General features: G+C 60.3%; 1 protein-coding gene and 2 non-coding genes across 5 annotated transcripts; all 3 read right to left on the bottom strand.

Annotated features, from left to right (window-relative positions):
- Positions 1-4,183: 4,183 nt before the first annotated feature.
- TBRG4 (transforming growth factor beta regulator 4) lies at positions 4,184-12,559 on the bottom strand. Of its 3 annotated transcripts, none has more exons than XM_019731621.2 (11): positions 12,423-12,559; positions 9,848-10,312; positions 7,865-8,188; positions 7,269-7,440; positions 6,870-7,027; positions 6,390-6,500; positions 5,675-5,819; positions 5,243-5,485; positions 4,996-5,107; positions 4,780-4,894; positions 4,184-4,418 (listed from the first exon to the last, which is right to left on the bottom strand). In XM_019731621.2, the coding sequence occupies exons 2-11, from the start codon at positions 10,259-10,261 to the stop codon at positions 4,317-4,319; spliced, it is 1,896 nt and encodes a 631-aa protein (XP_019587180.1). In that variant the 5' UTR covers positions 10,262-10,312; positions 12,423-12,559; the 3' UTR covers positions 4,184-4,316. The 3 variants fall into 3 exon arrangements, with proteins under 3 accessions (XP_019587180.1, XP_019587179.1, XP_074197189.1); XM_019731620.2 differs by having other exon boundaries at positions 12,393-12,538; XM_074341088.1 differs by lacking the exon at positions 12,423-12,559 and adding an exon at positions 10,794-11,551.
- LOC141567017 (small nucleolar RNA SNORA5) lies at positions 7,102-7,231 on the bottom strand. The gene has a single exon (XR_012489417.1). It is a non-coding gene; the product is annotated as a small nucleolar RNA SNORA5 (small nucleolar RNA).
- On the bottom strand, positions 7,572-7,708 carry LOC141567016 (small nucleolar RNA SNORA5). Its single transcript, XR_012489416.1, has one exon. It is a non-coding gene; the product is annotated as a small nucleolar RNA SNORA5 (small nucleolar RNA).
- Positions 12,560-12,788: the final 229 nt, after the last annotated feature.

Raw genomic sequence — 12,788 nt, 5'->3', positions numbered from 1 at the left:
AAACCTAAAGCCCTTCAGCGGGGCCTGGGGGAATGCAGAGGCATGGGCGTTTCCGCTCCTCCGAGTAATCCAACAGTAATTGCTGGAAACACGCGGCGCCCCAGGACTGAAGGAACAGCAGAGCAGCCCAACCCAACAGAGGAGGACCTAGGCATGGCATTTCCTGACCCCCAGCCTACTACCAGAAGGACCAGGTGGGTGTATGCCTCCCAAGAATTGCAGTCCTGCCGACAAATCTAGGGGAGCCTGGCAGAAGGATCAGGGGAGGCGGCCAAGGGAAGCACACTCCTTCCCCACTGGGCCCAAGCCACCCCACAAGACAGAGGACACAGGGGAAGGGGGGGGTACTGGCAAGGGGAACCCCAGGAAGCACTGTCCCTCCCCTGGGGGACCAGATAGCCCCCCCACCCGGTCCTGAGGCATAGGACAGCATCCAAGCAACAGAGTACTACACACGACAGCAGAATATACCCATTTTTAATGCTGAGAACATTTCCCAAGCCATAGGGCCATAAAACAAACATCAATATATTTAAAATAACTGAGATCAGACTCTGTGCTTAGACCACAATGGACTCCAAGTGGAAACCAGTGACAGAAAGACAATGGAAAAATCTCCAAACACCTGAAGTAACACACTTCTAAATAACCCACAGGTCAGAGAGGAAGCACCCCAAGAAAGATAGTAAAAACACAGAATTGAATGAAAATAAAAATACAAAGTATGTGGTCTGGAAGTCTGAAGAAAGAGGAAACCCCACATGAAGAATCAAGTAACTTGTGTGGAAGGATGTGGAAAACACTGGGTGGTTTTTCCGGAGGATACTTAAGGAGCGGTGCATTTAGATTCTCTGGTTTTTACAAATTTGAATTGCAACAAATCTTTTTTGATGTGCTATTTCTATGTTTAGCAGCAAATATATTTGCATAGGAATCATATTAAAATTGGTGGCATATTTCAGTACGTTTACAAAGTATGTGCTCTGCAGCCTAACTGGGGCTGAGGGGTATTTACAGGACATCAGAAAAGAAAGGTCTCTAATCCCTCAAAGTTATATAAAGTCAAGAACAGAAATCAATGACATTGAAAACAGAAAGAGGAAGTCAATGAAACAAGAAATGGTTCTTTGAAAAATCAATAAAATTTGATAAACCTCTAACAAGAGTGACAAATAGAAGATACAAATGACCAGTATCAGGAGTGCAACGGGGGCTGTGATGGTTGATTTTACATGTCAACGTGACAGGCTCAGGAGAGCCCATTATTTCTGGGTGTCTGGGAGGGCATCTCTGGAGAGGACAGCGTCTGACTTGGTGACTGAGCACACCTGCTGGGAGCCCAGAGGTACAGGAAGGTGAAGGAAGATGACTTCGCTCCCTCCCTCATCCCTTCCCATGTCCACCTCCTGCCCTCGGACATTGGAGCAGCCGGTTCTTCAGCCTTTGGACTTGGGGCTGAATTATCCCACCAGCACTGGCCCCCCTGGGTCTCCAGCTTCCTAACAGCAGGGTGTGGAGCCAATTCTTACATTTATCTGTATATGTGCTGTTCTTCTGTTTGCAGAACACTGACTAATAATCGGGGCCATTGCAAGGATACCAAGTGAATGCTACAAACAATGCTCATAAATTCAACAACTCTGAAGAAATGAATCAATTATTTGAAAATTAAAATCTGCCAAAATTTAAGCAAGATGAAATAGATAATCTGAATAGTCTTAGAACCATGGAAGAAATTGAATTTGTGATTTAAAAGCTTCTTAAAAGAAACCTTCAGGCCCAGATGGTCTCATGAGAATTCTACCAAGTACTTAAAGTAGAATTAACAATTGTAAACAACCTCTTCGGGAAAATAGAAGAGGGAACACTTCCAAACTCATTTTATGAGACAAGAAATACCCTGATATCAAAACCAGGCAAAGATAGTACCCCAAACAAACACTATAGACCAATCTCTCTTACGAATTTACACACAAAAATTCTCAATAAAACATTGGCAAATCAAACCCAACAATGTATAAAAAGAATTCTACACTGTGACAAACTGTAATTTATTCCAGGTGTGCAAGGGTGGTTCAACACTTGAAAATCAAAGTCACCCTCCATACCAACACGCTCAAGAAAAATTATCAATCAATACAGAAAAAGCATTTAACATAACCCAACAGCCACTCAGGTTTTCAAAATCTCAGCAAGTTAACATAAACTTTGACGAAGATGGTGTACAAAAGCCTCACAGCTAACACCATGCTTGACAGTGAGACGGAATGTCCTCTGCCTGGGAATGAGGCAGGGATGTGTGTGCTCTGCTCTGCTCTGCTCAGTGCCCGGGGTCCCCAGTCTGCGGTGCTGGCAGAGCCAGAAAATCATAGAGCTGCTGGAAACAAATGGTCTGAAGGGCGCACAAGTGGAGAAGTGCTACCCAAGAGAACCACGTAAATTTATGAAGAAAGCAGGATGTGGTACTGACATCAAGAAAGTGAAAATACAACACATCTAAAGAACATATTTGCAAATCATTTACCTGATAAGAGACTTGTTTCTAGAACATATAAAGAATTCTTAAAACTCAGTAGTAAGACAACCTAATGAAAAACTAGACAAAGGATCTAAGTAGGTATATCTGGCAAGATTATGGACACAAAGCACACGAAAATAACAAGGTGTCATATGTCATCATGGAAATAAAACCCACACCCCCCAGTCAGACATCACTTCAGACCCACTGAGACGATGAGAATGAAAGCGTGTGCCTCACACCAGCAGCCCTCAGGGAAACACCAGTGAGAAGCACCCACCACCTGTCAGAGCTCAGGCACAGCCAGGCCAGCCCTGCCGCTCCCTCAGCTGCTGGCAACGTGGGGTGATGGCAGTGACTCTGGAGAAGTTTGGCTAATTCTTAGCTCGACCCCTGAACTTCATATAAGCTGGCAGTTTACCTCAGACAAATGAAAACAGGTTCACAGTCAAAACGCAGTGACACGTGAGGGACCAGAGGTGCATGCAGCAACCTGGATGAGCCCCCAGAGAACTGTGGGTGGAGATCCAGCTCGTAAAGCTATGCGCTTTCTCCAGAGAACATTTTTAAAAATACGAAATAGAAATGGAGGAGGTTGGCGATTGCCAGTGGCAAAGGACAAGGGGCAAGTGAGGACAAAGGGCGGCACAGGTCCTTGTGGTCAGGTGAGATGTGTGTCCCACCAGCGTCCTGGGTGAACTCCCAGAGGAAGCTGCTGAGGGCACCGGCACCTGCGAGCACCAGGCCAGTTGGTGGGGACAGGATAGGCCGGTGCGTCTTTGGAGGCACTGGAGGCCCTTGCCCTCAGTGGTCCTCCCTTCGGAATGCTCTCCCTGCTCCCTCACCTAGCCTGGGAGTGCTGTCGCCGGCTCCAGAAAGCCATTTCTAGCTGCCCTTGCCCCGCCAGCCTGTGCAAATGAGAGGGACTCGCGTCCAATGGTTTCCCCTCCACCCGTGGCTTTAATGGGAGGCACCACCTGGGAAGGGGTAGGGCACAGCTGGGACGGGGCACTGTGCTGGGGAGGTGGCCCTTCTCCTTGGCTGCACTCTGTCCCCTGGGCCTGTGGCAGCGCCCAACCTCCCCTCATCCAGTGCTGTCCTGCCAGCGGGAGTCTGGGGAGAAACGAGAAGGGGAAGCCTGCTTCCCTCCAGCACCAGGCAGCACTGCGCCTGGGTGGCTCCTGTAGTGGGGACAACACGATGACACTCCAGTCTGGGTGTGACGAGTGAAGTCTCCCCCAGCCCCGCACTGACAGCCGGGTGAGCTCGTCTTCTGCTCCAGAGCCAGTGCCCTCATGCCAGCTGTCAGCACAGGCCATGAGGGTCCCCCCAGGACAGCGATCACACCTCAATTAGAACCCCAAGCCAGGCACTGACACCCAACTGGCCTCACGATTCCAGGACTCGGTCTGTGCTGGCTGCAGGCCCTAAGCCACAGGCAGCTATGTGTGTACACGAGAAGGGTCCCCTGTGGAGGGCAGAGAGAAGCGGGGACAGCTGGGGCAACAGGGTGGTCAGGAACGGCAGCCCCCCTCCCCGCCGATGGAGGTGGAGGGCACACGGCAGAGCCCCAGGCAACTACCCGCCCGCCTGCCATAGCAGACAGGTGCACGAGCGCTGGATGGCTGGCGCGGGGTTGGGACAAAGCATGGAGGCCGCCTGGTGTTGAAAACCAAAACTAAAGATTTATTACCCACAGGGCAACCTGCCACTCAGAGCTGCTGGCCCGCCCCTCCTGGCTGAGGCCTGCCCCGAGGGTGCCACCTCCTGCCGCCCAGGGCCCACGTTGGGGCACAGGTCACTTGGCCAGCTCCGCGGCCACTGCTTTCCGCACCTTGTCCTTGAGGTAGGCACCTTTCTGCCACTCAGACTTGAGCTCCAGCCACTCGTAGTAGGGTACCTGGGGGGTGGGTGATGGACCAGCGTGGGCGGGACCCCTGCTCAGCCAGTGGTAGCCACACCACAGCCCTGGCCCCTAAATCCCGAAGGAGGCACAGAGCTGGGGTGGGAAGGTCGCCACGCTGGAGAGGGCTCAGAACTGCATGGCGCCCAGAGTGGCTTTGATCTTAAAGGTGGCCCATAAAGCCAGTCACAGCGCTGCTGCTGCAAGGGGCAGGAGAGGTGACAAAGGCCCCCCCGGGACAGCACCCAGAGGGCACACCGGGGGGCTGCCTCACCTGAGGCCCTGCTCACACTTGGACAAGTGACCCTGGAAGCGCCCCTCCCTCACGTGTCAGGGAGAGCCCAGCAGCAGTACTTACATCCACCACCAGGAAGCCGGCGGCCAACACGTGCCGCCGGGCCAGCACGAAGCGGCCCAGCAGGTCTTTGCTTCGGCTATTGAAGTTGGGGAACTCCCAGCACAGGAAGGCCAGCCTGGGGGGAGAGGGGTGCTGGGTGCTGGCTGCTCCCTGCCCCGCGGGAAGGGCTGGGCCAGAGAAGAGCCGAGTCAGGGCCCGGAGTGGAGTGTTACCCACCTCTTGGCCCCGGGGGGCAGTGGCTGACTCCCAGAGGGTGGGGCAAGGTGGGGGGCCACAAACTCCCTCAGGGGCAGGAACTGGCCGTCGGCGTCCAGCAGCACCTCAGCGTCTGGGGGAGGGGGCACAGCATGGAAATGTTGGGGACGTGCCCCAGACTGCAGCCGCAGCCCCTGGCCCTGTGCTTAGCCCCTGGTGTGGAATGAGCCCCCACACCGACCAGGTCGGAGAGTGGGGGAGCCCTCACCCAGGACCCAGCCGTACTGGGTGACCACCATGAAGCTGCCCCTCTCGGGGGTCCCCAGCAGCCCCATCAGCGTGTCCTGCAGCTCCTTCTGCAAGGGCGTCACCTTCCTGTTGGCCGACGGCCTGGGGACCGAGGCTGAGGCGGGCAGCAGGGGGCCCGTGTACTCAGGGTGCTCCAGCCGCGCGGTGCTGTTGACGTGTAGCAGCTTCTGCAAGGTGCCCTGGTCCTTCGGGGACCCGCTGCCTATGGGAGGGGGGACACACAGTGAGCAGGGCGGGGCCACCTGAGGGAGAAGACAGAGCAGCAAACGTGGGGGTGCCCTGGCCAGCAGGTATTCCCCGTCTCTGCCAGGCAGCAGGGCCCCAGCGTGCTGGTTGTGCACTCCTGGGGGGATGGGCTCACCCCACGCAGGAGGGACGCTCCGCTGCTCACCTAGGAAGCGGGTGTGGAAGTCGGGGTGCAGCACGGCCTGCAGCTCGGCCTCCCGCGCCTGCTGCAGCACACACAGGGCCCACAGCACGTCCACCTGCAGGGCTGGGTCCAGGCTGGTCAGCTGTGACCCCAGCTTCTCGTGCACCTGGACGGGCGGGGGCAGGGGGAGTGCAGAGGGGCCTCTGAGACCAAGGTGGTGACGGCAGCAAGCCCGGCTGAGGCCCTCTGGTCAGGCTTGGCCCCCAGGAAGGTTACCAGAAAGCCTCCCCATCCCCAGAACCAATCTGGACAGAGAACATCCGGCTGGGCTTTCCCAGTGTCTCCACACTGGCAGGGGCCTGTGTGTGGCACAAGCTTGTAACTTTGCGAGTAGGCCCAGGATGGGGGAAGGTGTTTCTGGCCCCAAGAGGAACAGGAGGGCCGGAAAGGGAAGCAGCTGCCGGCTGGGATGGTGCGCTGTGGGCCAGGGCCAACCCGGTCCACATGCGGGGCGCCCTGGGCTCTGCCAGTGGGCCTCTGAAGGGGACCACCAAGGTGACCGGGCCTCAGCAGGGCGTTAGGAGAGTTACAGGAAGCCGACCTCGAATGCCTGCTCTGGGCCACACAGCCAGCACGCTAGACTGCACATGATGCCGCAGACAATCCAGACACCCCACCCCCACCCCTGTGGGGAGAGGGAAGAGAGGGTGGGGGGGGGAGGGTGCGAAGATCGTACCAGGCTGAAGAAGGGTTCCTCCTGCTCTGGACGGAAGTTCAGCCGGGCGAAGGCCAGGAGCACATTGCACAGGTGTGGCAGGCTGATGGTCTGGGCCCTGCTCAGGACGTGCTGGGCCACGGGCAGCAGCGTGAGTGCCCCACATCCCAGCCCCCCAGCAGCAGCCACCCGCGAAGGCCCGGGGCCCCAGGAAACCGTCCCCACATGGCTTCCCACACACACTAGCCAGGGAAGCAGCCAGCTCTGACGCCTAAGTGTGGGCCTCGCCTCTCTTCTATTCTGTTTCGGGGAGCTCAGTGGGTTCTCAGCCTCACTGTCTGCAGGGCTCCCCACTAGCCACCCCAAGATGGTGGGACTCAGTTCTTAGTTTTCTCTCACTGAGTGCCACTTGTCCAAATAAGGCAGAGTGGAAACCCCAAGGTGTCACCGGGGGAGTGTTTTTGGCTGGTGGGGCCGAGGCCCGGTGTGCACCCCGCTCACCTGGGCAAAGGCCTCGAACAGGGGCAGGTTGAGCCACTTGAGGAAGGCGAAAGACTTGGCGCAGCGGGCCACCTCGCCGGACGTGAGGCTGGGCATATAGGGCAGCAGGTCTGCAGCCAGGCGCTGGAACACCTGCGTCTGGTGGAAGCCGAGTTTGCCTTCGGACAGAGCAGACCCGGGGGGTTACCTGGTGCCTCCCCTCCACAGGCGCCGGCCTCTAGGTCTAGGAGCTCGGTGTCTGTAACCAATTTATCCCTGAAGCCCAGCAGAGGGTTCAGGGCCCATGAGCCAGTGTTTCTGTGGCAGCCTTTTGGGCCAGTGTCTGCCATGGGTGGGCGGGCACCGAATTTGACACGGCTGCGGCCAGAGTGTCCCACCCCGCCCGGCGCAGGGGCTCACCGTAGGCATAGGCCAGGTCCAGGAGGACGCCTTTGGTCAGGGGGAAGGGCTTCTGGACCAGGTGGTACGAGACGGCCCGCAGCAAGGGCACCGACCGCCGCTTCTGAGCCGCCAGCACCACCAGCACCTTGCGCAGCTCTTCAGGGCCGAACTGCTCCACCAGCTCCAGGCACTGTCAACCACAGCCGGCAGGGTCAGCTCGGTGGCCTGGGGGCCAGGGGTCCCATGCAGTGCAGCCCCTGCGAGACAGCGACTGCGCCTGAGCTTACTAAACATGGGCGCATCTGCGCAGGGCCCAGGGCGGCATGTCCGCAGCCAAACTTATCCCCAGGCCCCAGTGCAGGGGACCCAGGGCCCATGAGCTGAGGAGTTTGCTGTGGCAGCCATCTGGGCCAGCCCCCGCCACGATGGGAGCGGGCGCTGAATTTGACTAGGCTGCGGGGCTGGGCTGGGGCCCCCTCTACGAAGCGCTAGCTACCCGCTGAGCCGTGGGGCAGGCCCAGGCCAGGCCTGCTCCGGGTTACTGCATGAGGTCACTTTGGAGGACAGTGAGGGGCGAGTCCAGGCTCTGCTCTCCCGCAGCCCGGCCCCAGTACCTTGTCCTCCAGGCGGTTCATCAGCGACTCCGAGAGGTGCCCGGTCTTCACCAGGATGGCCACCAGCGTGCGGCTGTCGTCGATTTCTGCCCAGCGCCGCTCCAGGTGCAGTAGCAGCTCAGCCAGCAGCTCCTGGGAGCCCCGCTCCTGCATGCAGACGGCGCTGGACTCGGCCAGGAAGGCCAGGTGCTTGTACTTGAGCCTGCGCATTCTCCAGCGGACCTCCTGCTCCACGGACCGCAGCTCCCTGGACGCCGCCGGGATCTCCAGCGCATACAGGCTCCGGAGCAGCTTCACGAGGGTCCCGTGCCACACTGCAGTTATCTGGGGGGGGGGGGCGGGAGGAGGTCGGGTCACAGGCAAGGTCACACGTGGGAGCCCACGGGGGTGGGTGTGGGGTGGGTGTAGGGACTGGGCTGAGTGCGGAGCCTGGCTCTCCAGCCTCTAGCAACTCCCGTCAGAGCTGCCTGCTGTCACCTGCAAGTAGGAACTGAGTAATGAGAGACACTGCCCGTCTCCCTAACACAAACCCGACTGATGTGGCTGGTTACACGGGCTGACCAACCGTGCCTGGGGCTGCAGGCACAGCTGCTGAGTCCAGAGCAAAGTCTGACTGAAGCCTGTGGGACTGCGACTTGGGGTCACGGGACCTGCAGGCCTTTAAGGGTGACGTTTGTCACCCAACCCAGGTTTTCACTTACGGCAATGACCATTTTTAGCCATTAAAAACACATTGACATTTCTTCAAGAAAATCACAAATGTTGAGTCAGACAAGCCCCAACCCCTAAACCCCTTCCTCCAACATGGCAGCTGTGACAGTTCCCTCAGCCTGGTGCCCTGGTGCCTGAAGCTGCACACAGCCCTTTGCCCTGAGATGTGTGGGTAAACAGACGCCTGCCTGCCCCAAACACCCCAGCTTTGGGTGATGAGCAGCTGGCAGGGCCGCCTGCTGCCACCACCACCAGCTCTTGGGCGATACAGCAAGTCAAACTCTAGCTCACATGGCACCCCACCGTCTGTGGGAGTGGCAGAAGCAGAGCCTGCACCCAGCAGTCTGAAAGCAGCCTTGCCCTCTTGCACCCGTGCCTCCCTGCCCCTTGGTGTGCTCGGTTTCTGGGTGAGGTGACCCCGCTGTTCCCTGCAGGGTTTCCAGTCCTCAGAGCGTATCCTCATGGAAGGGGGTGCGGCTCTGCTGTTTGCTACGTCTCTTGGCTGCTGGGGGAACAAGTCTCCTGGCCCCTAGCCTCAGCCTCACCACCTGGGAAATGGGACTGTGCCACCAAGGGGGAAGTGAACCCCCACACACCAAGCACGTGGGAGACAGAAACACTGCTGTGTGAAGGGCTGGGAAAGAGACAAACTCTGAATTGAACCTGAGTATCACACGAGACCCAGGCACCTGCATCTCTCTCTGGACAGAAGAATTTTTCAAAGAAAGCTTGGTCACCCTTTACATTGTAAATACTTTGTTCCCAGTTTGCTACTATCTTAAACTTCTGTTACAATTTTGGTCTCCTAAAACTTGCTCCAATTATGTGTGTATTCAATAACAACCAGAACCACAGCCTTGGAACAAGAGGGGACCCAGTTAAGGTAACAGGAGCTTATTTGCCCTCGTCTCCAAGCTCCTCCTTTGAGGATCTGACTGGGCAGATAATGCCCAACCCAGCTCAAGTTGCTGGGACATTCCGTCAGTCACCCCTGCACCCCCCCCCCCCGGCTTTAAGGGTGTCCCCACAGTCAGCCAGACACTGCCAGGGGGAGGGAACACCTCACGAACGGAGAAGAACCAAGGTCATTCCCTGCGCTTCTGATCACCGAGTCCCAGCTGCCGGCCCAAGGACGAGGACAGCACCATGCACGTCGCAGGCGGCGCGAGGGTTAACACAGAAAGCCTGCGGACGTTCTTGGAGATCTAGACCGCTGCTTGGACCCTAGGACACCTGGGGTCCAAGCCTGCTTCTCGACTAGTTGGGACCCACCTGACTGTTGACAAGATGGAGCAGCTGCTGAAAGCGGGCCTCCTGCAGGAGCCAGGCTTTGTCTGCTGGCTTCTCAGACAGCAGGCGGGACAGCTGGATGATCGCGAGGGCTGCATGGTTGTGGTGCAGACAGTGACCATCCCCAACCAGCTCCAGGAGCTGCTCCGGCAGTGTGGCCTTCTCGATGAGCGAGTCCACCTCCTGGTGCTCGGGGTAGGGAGTAAACACACGTGGCTTCTCCACATGCTGCGACAAAGGGCCTGGGAGGTGGGAAGTTGGTGAGGTAGCTGAGGAAGTCAGAGTCTTATGGGCCACCCTGGCAAGTCTCAGTCGGCCAACTGGAGACGCAGCAGGGGCCAGACAAGTGGCCTCTCTCAGGAGGCACGAGCATCGCTTCACCAGGCGAGCCGCCATGATGGCCTGGGTGGCAGGGAGGTGGGACTCCTAGCAAGTGATTCCAGGGCCCTGAGGAGAGAGAGAGAGAAGGAACTTCCTTGAGGCCCAAACACGAGAGAAGAACGTGACAAATGAAACGGCGTCACAGCTGCAGTCTCCATAAACCAGCCCAAACCTTTCTGTTTACGTGCACATGACAGCATTTTCTGAAGCAAAGCTGTCAGAGGGTGTTTTTCAGGATGTGATGTAACCAAACATCAAAACTCAGACGCATGACAGCCGGGTTCCCAGTCCCAGCATTGCTGACGTCACCCAAGAGCACCACTCAGACTCGAGGCTCCGCTCTCTTGAATGGAGTCTCCCAAACAAGGCGCGGGCAGCTGCATTTTTAAATGTTAGCGTCCGCAGGATTAAGGATTAAGAGCGACAACGGGACAGGATATTTTCTATCAGACTGCTTCTGGAAAACCCTGGACATAGGCTCTGTATCCCACAGCTTCCATGGGTATTTTAATACACAGTGAGCGTCCCCAGACAATCACCAACTTACTGAAAACACGCACACACGCAGGCACTTCACAACACGGCCCAGAATCACCTCCTCCTGCGCCTGCAACACACTCCCTCATTCTGGGCAGGCCTTGCCCTGCATCGCCCCGGGCCGGGCTGGGTCTGCTGCCTGGTTTCCTCACCTCCCACCACAGGGCCTAGAAAATCATCCTTCATCTTGCCAAGCCCAGAGAAAACCTTTCCTCCTCCAAGAAGTTGTTACATATCCCAACGATGCTGCTTTGAACAATTCTGTCTGCCAGACTTGCTCGCCAGGCGATGCAGTGACCTGGGTCAGGCACGTGACCAGGGCATGACAAGATGTTGCCCCGGCCTCCCTCCTGCCAACGCAGAGGTGTCTGATCTTCCATTTCTCGGGACGTGGTACAGGGGCGGCACCTTTAACTTCCACACGAGCGAACTACCGCCGCTGTGAAAAGCGCAGTCGAACTTCCCGAGGCTCAGGAAGAGGCAGAACTGGCCCAAGGCCCACCCGCCCGCCCACGGGGCCCGGCGGCGGGAAGCACTGGGAACGCTCCCGGCCGAGACGACCAACGAGCGACCTGAAACCCGGAAGTCGGGCCCTCGGACGGAGAGCGACCGGCCCCGAAGCACGAAGGCCACCAGCCCGAGACCGGCCGGTCCGAGAGGGGCCTGCAGGCCGCCACGCGGGACCGCGGCAGAGGGGTGCGTGGCACCAGCGGGCGCGGCTCCGAAGCAGGCCAAGCCTGGGTCCCCGGCCCGGTGCCCTCCGATCCCTGGGTCCCGCTCCCCCGGCCGCGCTCCCCCGGCCCCCATCCCTGGGTCCCGGTCCCCCGGCCGCGCTCCCCCGGCCCCGCTCCCCCGGCCCCCATCCCTGGGTCCCGGTCCCCCGGCCGCGCTCCCCCGGCCGCGCTGCCCCGGCCCCCATCCCTGGGTCCCGCTCCCCCGGCCGCGCTCCCCCGGCCCCGATCCCTGGGTCCCGGTCCCCCGGCCGCGCTCCCCCGGCCGCGCTCCCCCGGCCCCCATCCCTGGGTCCCGCTCCCCCGGCCGCGCTCCCCCGGCCCCCGTCCCCGGGTCCCGGTCCCCCGGCCGCGCTGCCCCGGCCCCGCTGCCCCGGCCCCCATCCCTGGGTGCGCTCCCCCGGCCCCGCCCCCCCGGCCGCGCTCCCCGGCCCCCATCCCTGGGTCCCGGTCCCCCGGCCGCGCTCCCCCGGCCCCGCTCCCCCGGCCGCGCTCCCCCGGCCCCGCTCCCCCGGCCCCCATCCCTGGGTCCCGGTCCCCCGGCCGCGCGCCCCCGGCCCCGATCCCCCGGCCGCGCTCCCCCGGCCCCGATCCCTGGGTCCCGCTCCCCCGGCCGCGCTCCCCCGGCCCCGCTCCCCCGGCCGCGCTCCCCCGGCCCCGATCCCTGGGTCCCGCTCCCCCGGCCGCGCTCCCCCGGCCCCGATCCCTGGGTCCCGCTCCCCCGGCCGCGCTCCCCCGGCCCCGATCCCTGGGTCCCGCTCCCCCGGCCGCGCTCCCCCGGCCCCCATCCCTGGGTCCCGGTCCCCCGGCCGCGCTCCCCCGGCCCCGCTGCCCCGGCCCCACGCCCAGCAGCCCCTTCCGCCTGCCCGGAGACGTACGCCGCCGCCACCGCGAGCGCCACCGCTGACCTCCATGCGTCCCGCACGGTCCCCGGCACTCGCGGCACGGCGCGCCCGCCTGCGTCACTCGGAGCGCCGCCGGAAGCGAGGCGCAGGCCTGTCGCCGGCCGGAGGTGACCCCGGTGGCCCTTTCCGGCCGGGCGCCATCTTTGTCGAGGGCGCGGACTGCGGAGTGGGAAGGGAGACAGGTAGGGGATGGGCGTGTGGGGGAAGCGGGAGGGGAAGAGAGGGAGAGGCCGGGACGGGCGGATGGGAGGCGTGCGCGCCCTCCGGTCGGCACCCGTCCTCCCACGGAGCGGCGGAGGCGGCCCTTTGCGGTCAGTGGGCGCGCCGCCCCCCACTGGCCTCCCAGTCTCTACAGCCGCTGGGTGTGGA

The sequence above is a fragment of the Rhinolophus sinicus genome, linkage group LG09 (genome assembly GCF_036562045.2).
Source record: "Rhinolophus sinicus isolate RSC01 linkage group LG09, ASM3656204v1, whole genome shotgun sequence".
Classification (NCBI taxonomy): domain Eukaryota; kingdom Metazoa; phylum Chordata; class Mammalia; order Chiroptera; family Rhinolophidae; genus Rhinolophus; species Rhinolophus sinicus.
Note: the sequence above shows the minus strand (reverse complement) of the source record. Positions and strands in the feature narration are given on the sequence as shown.

What these genes read in the sequence shown, in the direction of transcription:
- TBRG4 (XM_019731621.2), bottom strand. Translation starts at nt 10,261, where the DNA reads ATGGCGGCTCGCCTGGTGAAGCGATGCTCGTGCCTCCTGAGAGAGGCC. An exon ending in AGGAACCCTTCTTCAGCCTG is followed by an intron (nt 5,820 to 6,389) that starts GTACGATCTTCG and finishes CCGCCCGTCCAG; the next exon opens with GTGCACGAGAAGCTGGGGTC. An exon ending in CTGCCCCCCGGGGCCAAGAG is followed by an intron (nt 4,895 to 4,995) that starts GTGGGTAACACT and finishes CTCTCCCCCCAG; the next exon opens with GCTGGCCTTCCTGTGCTGGG.